General features: G+C 41.7%; 1 protein-coding gene across 2 annotated transcripts in view; it reads right to left on the reverse strand.

Moving 5' to 3' along the window:
- Nucleotides 1-13,411, reverse strand: part of LOC118576003 (zinc finger protein 431-like) — an 81,579-nt gene extending 68,168 nt beyond the window's left edge. For both annotated transcript variants that reach the window (XM_036176385.1, XM_036176384.1), the window contains exon 1: nucleotides 13,288-13,411. In XM_036176385.1, the coding sequence (XP_036032278.1) occupies nucleotides 13,288-13,290 (3 nt within the window). In that variant the 5' untranslated portion in view covers nucleotides 13,291-13,411. The remainder of the gene's footprint in view (nucleotides 1-13,287) is intronic.
- Between the last annotated feature and the right edge of the window lie 209 nt (nucleotides 13,412-13,620).

Here is a 13,620-nt window from a genome sequence, read left to right on the forward strand (position 1 = left end):
GCAGTCTGTGATCCAGCTATTGCCTAGTCTAATGTCCCCTGCAGTGTACACCATGGCCCATCTCCCTGTCTGCAGGCCCCATCCTACCAGACAGAGGGGAAAGGAGAAAGGGGACAGGTGGCTCCACCTCCTGACTGCAGGCCCCACCCCTGTCTGTAGGCCAAGCCCACTCTTCTTCCTTTTCTGGTCTGAAGGGAGAAGCCAGCTCCACACACAAATTCTTTCCCTGTTGTGCAATGGACAGTCCACTATTGACTCAAGCTGGTAATTTTAGAACCCTGAGGTAGTGCAGATGTGTAATCCAAAAATTTAGGGTGATTAGTCGGGCGATAATAAGGGCAATGCTCTGTAGGGCTACAGATAGAGCTTAAGTCCACCTCAACATAGAGTCCATGACCCAAAACAGCTTTTCAAAATGACTAGAGATGCCCCTGTTCTAGAATTAATATACCTCCATGACATAGCAGGAATTAATGTTGGTTGTGACCCTGTAATTGTCTCTTGAGCAGCATGTTAGAAGCCAATTATTTAATGGAAGGATGGGCCTTTCTACTGGTTGTAAATCAGGGTTGTCTCTCATGTTATGGAATGCAGCTGGTTAATCTGGGGAACAAACATTTAAATCTTATCATACTAATTTCTAACCAGCATGGCTAGCATACTACTTATCTTTGGGGTATTTTAATGCAGTCATCCCTTACCTAAATTCTACTTTGTGAATTAATGTCTCCTAAGAACTCATAAGCCCTTATACCATTTCCATCACCATCAATTCTACTCTTCTACATCACATTTTAGCATTGGATGCAATTCTTCACAGGAAATACTATTTACAAGCTCCTAGAATTAATTTCAGTTGGATCCTAAACATTAATGTTAAATGTAGTTGGAGTAGGCCAATGCTGGGATGGCTATCCACTACAGTTAAATGTTCAAAGTGTAAAACTTCTGCAACATACTCAAGGAACCAGGCCTCTTTGAGTTTGGAAATTTGTTCTATAGCGACAACACATGGACTAAGGGTGCCAGTATTTCACAGTGATGTCAACAATGCCATTTCAAAGCACAGCCCAGCTCCCAAAGCTCTGCACAAATGCAGCCAGCAGAGTGAAGTTATTCAGAGGCTGCCAACCAGCCCCATGAATTGGAAAGACAATGCAGGACCATACCAAACCACAAAGATCCACACTAGAGCATGCAGGATGAATAGGGTCATGTTGGACAATTCAGGACCAAGTAGGAACATGTGGAACTATGCAGGTTACCAATTGCTCCCACCCAGAAAGGATAGGACTCAACACACTGACTCCCATGACTCAACTGACCCCTCCTCCCAGTCTGGGGATGGCAGCCGGTCCCATACCATATTCTTGTTTTCCAGCTCAACCACTATCTCCACTCAGCTCTTTGCAGCAACACTCGCAAAGCACAGCAAACAAAACTACTGGCAACAGATTCTCTTCAAAGCCAATCCAAAACTAGAAACAACTTCTGACTGACAGGCCTCCTGGAGAGCCTGATTGGCTAGTGAGGCCTAAGTGACAAGAGAACCTCCCATAGGGTTAAGCTATGCTTAAAGATACAGCACATGATTCCTGATCCTACCCAAGACCCAGACCTTTTCTGAACCAACAGAGATTTGCATTTCAATAGCAATTGCCCGTGGCTCCAACAGCAGACTCTGCTCTCTTCTGGCTCTCCACAGGCACTTCACCTTCTTCCTCCTGAACAAAATGTGGCTAGCTAACTTGAACAGCCCACTATACTATGTGGAGTGGAGTGATTCCTGTCACACAGAATATTAACAACTAAAGGGAGATTTAAGGAGACAAAAGGAGATATTAGTCCTGTGACTTCACATTGAGGTGAGGTGAACTGAATGAACCTTTTGCTTGCTTGTCACAGGGACTTCATGAAGACCACCAGGAAAGAAAAGCATGAACTAGATCACAAACAAGATAATAGCCCTTTCTCCCATCAGAAAACTGGATGATGGCTCCATTGCTTAAGGAGTTTTATTCCTGACATTTAGAGCAAAGTTTTAGCAAATGAATAATAATACAGAGTAGTCTTCAAGGAAAGTTGAATACTTAAGAGAATAATGGAGCTAGGAAGAATGTTTTTATGAACACTACTGTTAGCTAGCACATCCTCCTCAATGAGCAGGTAAAAAGAAAAGACAACTGTATTATTCAAGGTTTTATGCATGAACAGGCCTGGTAGAATGAATCTCGCCATGTGTATAAAAAGTGGATTAAATAGAATGTCTTACAAACTGTGGTCCTGGTAGTAGTCCAACAATGTCTGCCTACCAATGGAAATTTGAAGAGTCCAGTAGTTTTTCAGTTCATGAGGCTAGTTATTAGACCTGGTCTTCTTCAGTATACACCGAAACACCAAGGAAGTAGGCTCTAATGCTGGTAAAGGAATGAACTTGGTAGCCAGTGTTTAGGCAAGGAGGCAAAGAGAGACACAAAGCTCCCTCCTTCAATATAGTTTAAATATGTAGGCTGTGACCAGAGATGCAATCCAAATTAAAGATGGACCTTAAACTTCATTTGATTTTTTTTCTCTTTTTTGGTGTTTTTGAAATAGGGTTCATCTGTGTAGCCCAGAAACTCATTCTGTAGACCAGGCCAGCCTCAAACTCAGGAAAATCCAACTGCTTCTTCCTCCAAAGTGGTCAGGTTAAAGGTGTACACAGCCACCAAGCAGCTAAAGGTGGATTTCACCTCAAATGATACATATTAAAGATGGGTCATTAAGTTTAAAACATTAAAAAAAAAATCAATCATGCTGGCACGCCTTTAATCCTAGCACTCAGGAGGCAGAGGCAGGTGGATCTCTGTGAGTTCAAGGCCAGCCTGGGCTACAGAGTGAGTTCCAGGACAGGCTCCAAAGCTACACAGAGAAACCCTGTCTCGGAAAAAAAAAAATCAATCACATGTATACCCAACTCTTTGGGTTTTAGTTAATTCTAGAAGTAATCAGTTTGACTACCAAGAATAGCCATCCCAACAGCCAAGAAAGAAAAAAATGAGAAAAAATTTCTTACCTGCAGGAGGCAGGGAAAGCATGCTTTTTCTAAACAAAGGAAGTATGTGGATTTTTCTCAGGAAGTCTGTTTTACTATCCTGCTCTCATGTCATCAGGGCATCTGCATACCACTGCGTGGTCATGCAATCTCCACCTTAAAAAGTTAGATGCAGACCCCTACCTCTCTCTTTCTTTTTCCTCTCTGCTGTCTGTTTTCCCCCTCTTCCTTCCCCCACCAGACCTGCCTTCCCCCTTCTCTCCCCTCTTCTTTCTAATAAAGCCAATTCTAACTCTGGTAGCCATGGCCCGTGACTCTTCCACTGACCAACCAGCACCATTCATTCTTTCAATCTGAACATGTTCATGGAGAATTCTCTCTATTCCTAAGCAGGAGAGTAAATATATCCAATTCTGAACATGGTCACAATGTAAAAGCAGAAACATTTAGGGGTATTCTTACTGCAGTGCCAATGCAAAAATGTATATAAATTATAATAATGATGTAAAGAAAAGCCTCTGTCATGTTCATCTTTTACCACAAGATCTTAGCTAAAAATTAATAAAAGACACATTTAAAATCTCTATGCCACCTCTAAATCTTAATGTTCAATCTAAAAGATAACTGTACCAATGCCATTCTCACAGATGGAAATGATAGAGAACACAAATACAGAAACCTTCAAGGAAAAGTCACTGAACAGCACTGTACACTCTTACCTTAGATGAATGGTTGCGATGAATTATATTAACCTCAGAATGAAGCTGCTTTTGCCTCTGAGCCAGCTGACTCAGTGAAAGGCCACAGCTCCTAACATGCAAGACTGTAGGAATGTTGTTTTAACTAGCCCTAGCTGATGTCTGTCTCAGCACTGTAACATCACTGTAGAAAATTCCATTCTTCCCTTTTTCTAACTTTAAAAAAAAAAAAAATTATATGGGTGTTTTCCACACGTGTCAGTGCACAGTACTTACAGAGGTCAGAAAAAGGCAGGAGATTCCTGGAACTGTAGTTACAGTAAATGGTTAACTACCATGTGGGTTCTAGAAATGGAACCTGGGTCCTCTATAAAAAAAACCAGTGCTCTTAATTGCTGAGCCATCTCTCCAGCCCCTCTTTTTATTTAAAATTTATTTTCATAAATTGCTAATTAAAAAATGTTACAGCCCCCTTTTTCCCTTTTATCTCTTCATTCAGTCCCTTCCCAAATCCCTTCTAAATTTTTTTTTTCTTAAGTGTGGGTGAATAAGTATGCTAAAATACATGAATACCACCTGCTGCATCCATTTATGTTGGTTGTACATATATGAATAATTGGCTGACCATGTTGTATTGGACAAATAATTAAGTAGCTCTTCCCTGCCTTATTCTCTCACATCGAGGAGAATTCTACTGTTTAACCAGCACCAGGTGTCTGACCATGACTAGGCTGCCTTGGACAGGAAACATAATCAAGAATAGAAAATTTAGGATAGAAAATACCTTACCAGTTAAAAGCACTGAAGTTTCATTCAGAGCATCCAGCTTCCATTCCTAGAACATATAGAAGTGCACTACTATCTGCAACTCCAGTATCAGGGGTTCTGACATCATCTCCTGGCCTCCCTGGCCACCATAAGAAGAGAAGACTTAAATCATAAATATTATGTTTCAAGCTGTGGGTGGGAGTACATTCTTCTAGTACCGGCAATCTGAACACAGAGGCAGGAAGATCATTATGAGTTTTATAGCCTGTGGTACATGGTACACACACACACACACACACACACACACAGAGAGAGAGAGACATGTAGTAAAAGAACAAATCTTAATGGAGATTTGGAACCATACAATACCTATTAAAGTCATTTCAAGTGTCTGCCACTGGTGCCCATAGAACCATTTTCAAAAAATAAGTATGGCCAAGCATAGAAGTACATGCCATCAATTCAAGCCACTGAGAAAAACTGAACATTTGACAGTGGGCCATCACCTTACCATGTTATCTGAACTGCCAATCATGAGTTCAACGTTATCAGCACACCACGTTATATAGTAGGACATGTACAGCAGCAATCTGTTATCAAATGGAAGTGGTATTCAAGTGATTAGTCCCAAGCAGATCCTGAAGGCACAAGCAACCTACATAAAGAAGTTGCCTAAATGCCTATGGTCTCTACTCCTGTTACAATGCCTTCTGCTATCAAGCACACATCTAGAGCTTCATGTGGGGAGGGTTCCCTATGATCGGTTGACTGAGGATGAGAAGGCTAGGGCCTGGTTTACTAATGGTACTATACATCATGCAGGCACCACACAGAAGTGGACACCTGCAAGCATTACAACCCAGTTCTGGGACAACCATGAAAGAGACTAGTGAAGGGAAATCTTCAGAGTGGGCAGAAGTTCAGGCAGCACACATGGTCATCCAGTTTGTTTGGAAGGAGAAATGGCCAAATGTGCAGCTACTCACTGATTGATGAGCTGTAGCCAAAAGATTGACTCATAAAGAGCATGATTGGATAATTGGTAATAAAGACATCTTAGGAAGAAGTAAGTGAATACATCTCTCTAAATAGAGAAAGGGTGTAAAGATACTTATATCCCATGTTAATGGTCAGCAAAAGGTGACTTCAGCTGAGCAAGAGTTTAATAATAAGATAGATAGGATGACTCTTTCTGTGGACAGTCAGCCTCCTTTCCCAGCCACGAACACAGTGGCCATGGTAACAGAGATGGGGGTCTATGCAGGAGCTCAAAAACATGAACTTGCACTTGACACAACTAAGCTGGCTACTGCAGCTGCTGAGTGCCTCATCAGCAAATAGCAGAGACCAAAACTGAACCCCATATATGGCACCATTCCCAGGGGTGACCAGCCAGCAACCTAGTGGCAGGCTGACTACATTAAATCACTTTCTCTGTGGAAAGGACAACTCTGTCCTTACTGGAGTAGATACTTATTCTGATTATGAATTTGCCTTTCCTACATGTAATCCTTCTGCAAAACTACCATCAGTGGACTTACAAAATGTTTTATCCACCAACATGGTATTCCACACAGTATTTATTCTGACCAGGGAACTTACTTCACAGCCAGAGAAGCATGACAGTGGACCCACAATCATGAAATCCACTGGACTTACCATGTTTGCCAGCATCCTGAAGAAGCTGGCCTGATAGAAGGATAGAATGACTTTTGGTCTTTTGAAGAATCTGTTACAATACCAACTAGGTGGCAGCACCTGGATGGCTAGGGCAAGGTTCTCCAGAAGGCAGTATATGCTCTGAATCAACACTCAATATTTAATATCGCTTCTCCTATAGCCAGGATCCATGGTTCCACGAATCAAGGAGTGGAAAAGGAAACAGTTCCATTCATGTCACCCCTAGTGACCAACTAGGAAAATTTTTGCTTCTGTTCTCAAAACTCTAAGTTTGCTGGCCTAGAAGTTTTGGTTCCAGAGTGGGGAGTGCTCCTCACAGAAACCACAACCAACATTCCAGTGATCTGGAAACTCAGACTTCCCCCAGTCATTTGGGCTTCAAATGCCCTTAAACCAAGAGAAAAGAAAGGAATAACACCTTTAGGAGGGAAGATATATCCAGATTACAATGGGGAAATTGTACTGTCTTTCCATAATAGAAAAAAGAAGGATTATACCTGTAGTGCAGGAAATACTTTAGGCGCTATTGCGCCCTGTGATTAGTTAATGGAAAACTACAACAATCTAATCCAGGAATGATGACAAAAGGCACAGACCCATCAGGAATGAAGGTATGGGTCACTCCTCCAGGAAAAAAAAAAATCTGTTGAAGTGCTTGCAGAGGGTGGAAGGAATACAGAAGGGGTAGTAGAGAAAGATAGTTGTAAATACCATCTTAGAACCCCATGACACACATTGGACAGTACATAAGCAGAAATCATGAGCAATGTTCTGCTCTGTACATCTGTACACATTGATCTACTCAGCATCTGGAAATTCTCCCCCAGGATCCTAATTCTCAAAACAGATGTCTGTTAGAGACTGGACCTGACCTTTAGCAAACATACTTAGAACAGGTGAGCAGCCTTGAAGAAGGAGTCTTAGGACCTTAGTTAGGAACCGGGAGTGTGAACTTGGTGTGATGACCATCACCCTCATAAAATAAAACTTTTGTCACACTAGCCACACATACCTACCTTCTTGCTCGTGACATTACTCTTTCCTCACTTCCACTCCAGCATTTGCTGTCAGCTGTTTGGCAGGTCTTTGCCATTCTGACTGCAATAACCACAACTCTTTCTAAGAGACCAAAACCACAATCTATAGAAACAGCAATAATTTATAATATCAACAAGCTCCATAATTCTGATAGTAGCCAATATAACAAGAGTTTTAAATACAAAAGAGAAAATGCTTCAGAACAACAGTTATGATTTTATTTACCTTATAACACTTCCAGTTTTACCAAGGAGCTCACCTATGAGGATCACCCATGCTGTGCTGGAAACATTACAAGATTATCAATACCTGAAATCTCAGAGACAACTGGGGACCCATGGAAAGTTCTGTAAAACAGCTGGGCACCAAGAAATATTTAGAAGGAATTTGGACTCAAAGAAGGGTCTGAAGAGTGGATTAGAGGCTAAAGAATCAGAAGGTAACCTGGTAGCAGAAAAGTCCTTTAAAATGGTAGGTGGACACCTACCTCATTTTTCCTGCATCAGACTCTCACCTATATAACCATGGCAAGCTGTTCCTGGGTTATTACCTGCATTGTGATATTCCTAACATCTACAGCAGCAGCACTAAGACCTCCACCTCCCTGAGTTTTATCACCAGCCTTCGGTAATTCCTTGTTCAGCTTGATTCTGGTCCTGGACATTTGTAAGGAATAGTTCTAAGACTGAAAATGATCATGGCAGGTAACACTCAATGCCCCCTTCAGCTCCACAGTCATTTGAGATAGGCAAGACAAGAGCTAGTTCGGTGCACAAGGCCTGTGATCTTTTGCAGCCCTGCCTTCCTGTCTCTCTGGGGCCAAGCCTGCAAATCACTTACTAAACACACCATCTCCCTGTGGCAAACTCAACAGAAATTCCTCCAGTCCTCTCCTCACAAGCTCAGCAATCTCCAGATACACTCCTAGGCAAGACCCACAGAGACACACCAACACAACTTGCTCACAGACATTCCCCCTCTCTGGAAATACACCTCAAGACATTACCTTTAGCCTGACACAGATAACCTGGGAATCCTCAGTTTTTGAGGAAAGGCGCAGAATGCGGGGTGCTTGGCAGCTAAATTGGAGAGCTGCTCTATGATCAAGGCCAGTGGAGACAGCAGGACAGCCCATCCAGTGCACCCACAGAGCCCTGCAAGAGGGGACCCAAACCTCCGGATCTAGAATCATACAGGAGCTGGGAACCCAGAGTCACAGATGGCAACGTAGAGAGACCCTGAGCTCTGCAAGAAAATCTCAGGTGAAGGAGACAAAATGGCAAGTACACATACTTGGTTCAGAAGAAGGATCTAATGAAACATACAAGGTTCAGAAGAAGGATCTAATGAAACCTTCTCCCTAGACAAAGTACTCCAGGAAACTAATGACTATTAAGAGGGAAAATTATTTTTCCCAGGGATGAGCCTCCTAGTTGGTTATCCAAAACAAAGTGGCCTACACTGAAATCATATGATTAGAAGAGATGCCAAATAGACTCAGCAGCTCACATTTATGTGCATAGACATATAAGTAAGAAAAGTGAAACAACCAGTTTGAGACAGAGTAAGTGGAGGCATGTAGCATGCTTTCTTTTGGGCCACCAATCAGCTCCCAAATCATGAAACAAAGACTTCTTATTAATGATAAATGCTTCCTGCCACATGGATTATGGCCCAAGATGTAGATTCTGCACTATCCACCCACACAACACCATGCACACCTGATAAACTTCCATAGCTCAGAAACTCCTTTTGTGCCCTGGAATGAAATTTCACTGCAAAACACCATTTTGGCTGGTGGTAGCAGAAAGCTGGAAGCATTCTAATCATATATTTCTGAAAGACAATCCACATCACCATCTCTCTACCAGTTTCTAAATTATTTGTAGCATTTATAAGACAAATGTGAAAGAGGAGTTCAATGTTCACAACTTGTAGAAACCAGACATTCAGTTTTCTAATCTGTTTTCTCACTCCACACCAAAAACATGTTCATGTGTGCACATTGAACAGTGATACTCTCAGCATCATATCCTCCCATGCCAGGGCTGCAGAGTCTCCTCCTCCCCATCCACAGGAAGGCTCAGAAGACAAAGACAACTGCTGAGGCCACTATATGGACCAACAGAACCACAGTCTGGCTTGTATTCCATCCAAATTCCAGTAGAAATGACAGCTCAACAGTCCTCTGAACTCCCTAGACCCACCATTGTATAACTTGTGGTCTTCCTTATAACTCCCTACAGCAGAAGCAAAGGAGAATCCTAGAAAGAACATTCAAGCTATCTGCCACTAGGACTTCTGATTGCTAAGTTTTCCCAGAGTCCCTCATTGGCTAGGGCTATCCCGTTGGGTCTCAGAATATTAACAGCTACCCTTCTGGGTAATCAGAGATCAAATGATTCAGAAAGCACAGTTCTTTTAGCTCTGCTCTTATAGCCCAGCAAACAGGGTCCTAGTCATGAAAGTTTGTATTAAAGTAGACATTCTTCCACTCTCCTAGATCACATGCTATTCCTTGTCCAAAGCACAAAGAGCTTTTTTTTTTTTTTTTTTTTTTTACATTCTGTTATCTGGACAGGTAGGATTTGCAGGGCTGTGTACATAACAATGAGCAGCAGAGGCAGGATTGGGTGTTCAAAGCAATTCTCATTTACATAGCATGATGCAGTGATATTATAAGCACATAGTCCCCCATGCCAGGATGGCAGAGCCTCCTCCTCCCCAGAGAATCAACACTCATCAAAGCTCAGAGGACAAGGGCTACTACCCAGGTTACCACAGAAGCAACAGAAGGTCAGTCTGGCTCATGGTTCATCCCAGACCAAGCAGCTCTGAGAGCTCAGCCAACCCTTTCTTCCTGGTCTGGTGACAGTGGCCCCACACTCAGCATGGCATGGCTTGTGGAATTCCTTAAATCTCCCTACAGCAGAACAAGAAGAGAATCCTAGAAAGAATCAGTAAGCTACTTCCTATTGGTGTTACTGATTGCTAAAGATTCCCAGAGTCCCTCATTAGCTAGGACCACCTAGTTACATTTCAGAACATTAAAAGTTACCCTACTGGGTGAGCAAAGATCAAATGACTCAGAGAGCAAAACCCTCAGGTTTTTCTTTTCACACTATGTTCAGACATGATGCTAATCTGGGGATTTGGTACTTTAGTAAAATTCTCCAATCTCCCAGAGCACTTCCTGTTCCTTTTGCAAGCATATGTGTTCACACTCCATTACACACTCAATGTTCAGTGTAGCCAATTTTTTACTTCATACCTGGAAGATCCTGTAACCACACTCAGGTCACATTCAAACAGTAAATGTTGTTAAACAAGAAGAGGCCATGGGTTAGAACACAAGGAAGGGTCTATGGGAGGGGTTGGAGGCAGGAAAGAGATATTGAAAATAATGTAAACATAATCCCCAATAATTCTGTTAAAAAATTGAAACAGGCTTTATGGCCATGTGCTCCAGAGACTAGGGATTTGTATTCAAGCACACCAAGTCCTACTCATATCATTTCTCTCGGGAGTATACATCTTAAACCTGGAAAACACAGTCATGTATTAGACAGGGTCACATCATTTTATCCACTTCTGCTATTTATGTTGAACTGGTGTAACTAGTAATTTTGTTTCTCAAATATTCTGTTCTTTATCCACATTCTTGATTGATTGGTCTGGGGACCCAAGAGCTGGCCAGTGATAACATTTATTGGTCATCTAAAATTGATTCCCTCACTAACATCATCTACTGTCACAGCAGGAATGCTTTCACCCTCATTCTAGCTCATCCCTTTCTATCCTGTGACTACACCTGTTTTACAGTTGGTGAGTAAACACACTTCTTACAAAGGTCCCACTTCATTTTTACATTCACAATAAAATCTTGAGAAGTTGAAGGATATTCATTTACTAATCTATTTTTCCTTCCCACAGACTAAACAAGGCCCAGTCTAGAAGGAGTTTCAGAACTGTCTTCCCAGTAGTGAGCAGCAGAGGCAGGATTAGTTGTTCAAAGCAAGTCTCAATTTTATGGTGTGAGACAACCCTGAGCTACAAGAGACATTTCTCTAAACAAGTGATTCTCAACCTTTTGAGTGTTGTGACTCAAATAGTAATGCCCCTAACTATAAAAGTATTTTCACTGCCTCTTTATAACTATATTTTTGCTATTGTTATGAATTATCATATAAATATCTGTGGTTCCTAACCATCTTAGGCCAGTACTGTGATGCAGTCATTTGATCCCTCAAATGGAGGCATGATCAAGGTTGATAATCACTGCTCTAAACTGATATAAATAAAAAGATAAATAAACAGCACTTAAGAAAAAAAAATGGAATGAAATTCTTAAACTGAGAAACATGGAAAAATAGAAAAAAACAGCAATGCATGTAAGAAAATGAATTTTTAAAATAATATCAATAATGGATGTTTTAAAATGATAAAAAATACTTGGAAGAAAATTTATCTATACTGACTTTGAAATGGAGTAGGCACCTCCATAGTAAAGTGAATATCATTAATAAGAGATTGTATGACATTGTCCCATGTAAAATGTTAGTCACTGAGTGTATGACGCATAGACCTACAGCCATTGGCTTATGCCTCAAGCCTCCGAGCTGATGACTTAACTGTGTCAACCAGGATTGCACATATCTGCATAGAAGAGTTCGCTAATGGAAAACTGAATACTTAGCAGTTCAAGCTATCCTCTCTAAACTGTACCCACCAATACTGTCTGTCTTTATTCATATGGAAGAAATTAACACATGCAGGAAAATTACAGAGAAAGTCACTCACCATGGCCCATCAGTCCTTCTTTGTAACGAAAACCTGTGTAGTTCACTGCCTTCAAGTTCAGTCATGACCAAGCTATTGTCTAGTCTGTTTCCCCCTGCAGTGTACACAGTACACTGTCCCTCCTCTTCCACCAGTCTGAAGGGAGAAGCCATGCTCCACACACAAATCCTTTGCCTGTTCTGCAATGGACTATATGACACAAACTGGTAATTTTAGAACTTTGTGGTGCTGCACAATATATATATTATAATATATAATCCAAGATTTAGGGTTGTTAGTCAGAAGGATAACAAGGGCAATGCCCTGTGGGGCCACAGACAGGGTTCTAGTTCACCTCAAGAAACATCAGAGACCATGACTAAAAACTGATTTTCAAAAAGACTGGAGATGCTCCTGTTCTAGAATTAATATACCTTTATGGCATATCAGGATTTAATGTTGTCTGTGACCCTGTAATGGTCCCTTGAGCATCATTTGAGGCCTGTTTATAAATGGAGAGATGGGCCTTTCTGCTGATTATAAATCAGGGTTGTCTCCTTTGTTATAGGAATATAGCTGGTTAATCCTGAGGAACAAACATTTATATCTTATCAAATTTATCTCTAACAGCATACTATTTATCTTTGGGGAATTTGGGATGGAACCCTCCCTTATTTAAATGCTACTTTGTGAATTAATGTGTCCAAATAACTGGTAACACCTTGTACCATAAATGCTATTACCATTAATTCTACTTTTCTACGTCACATTTTAGCTTTGGAGTGCTACTTTACAAAGGAGATACTGTTTATGAGTTCCACAGAATTTATGTCACATGTATCCTAAATTTAAATGTCAAAAGTTCAAAGTGCAATACTTCAGGAAAATGCGAAAGATACAGAACCATGGCTATCTGAATCTGGCAAATATTTGTTGCGTAGCAACAATAGAATCACTAAGTATGGCAGCATTTCACAGTGATGTCAACAACAAGGTTATTTCAAAGCACAGTCATAGTCCCAATGCTCTACATAGATGCAGCCTTCGGAGTGAAGTTACACAAAGCCTGCCAGCTCAGGAATTGCAAAGACAGTGCAGGACCTTACAGAAACACAATGGAGCATGCAGGTTGAGCAGAACCACGCTGGATCATGAAGTACCATACAAAAACATGCAGAACTCTGCATCTGTCCACTGGCTTCCACCCAGCCAAGGGAGGACCCGCTAAACTGGCTCCGATGACTGAAATGACCACTCCTCCCAGTCTGGGGACAGCAGCTCTTCACTCACCATGTTGTGCTTTTCCAGCTTTCCAAGCTTTCTGCTCAGCTTTCTGCAGCAGCACTCACAGCACAGCACACAAAACCAACGACGCCAGCTTTTCTTCAAAGCCGAGCCTGAAGATGGTGACAGGAAGGACCCTGCACTACTTCTGACTGGCAGGTCGCCGGGAGGGCCTGATTGGCTAGTGAGACTTGAGTGACAAGAGCACCTCCCATAGGGTTACACTGTGCTTAAAGTCACAGCACAACGGTTGCCAATCTGTCGTCCACCCAGACCCAGAACTTTTCTGAATTAGCAGAAATTTGCTTTTCAATAGCACCTGCCCTTGGCTCTAATAGC

The sequence above is a fragment of the Onychomys torridus genome, unplaced genomic scaffold (genome assembly GCF_903995425.1).
Source record: "Onychomys torridus unplaced genomic scaffold, mOncTor1.1, whole genome shotgun sequence".
NCBI lineage: Eukaryota > Metazoa > Chordata > Mammalia > Rodentia > Cricetidae > Onychomys > Onychomys torridus.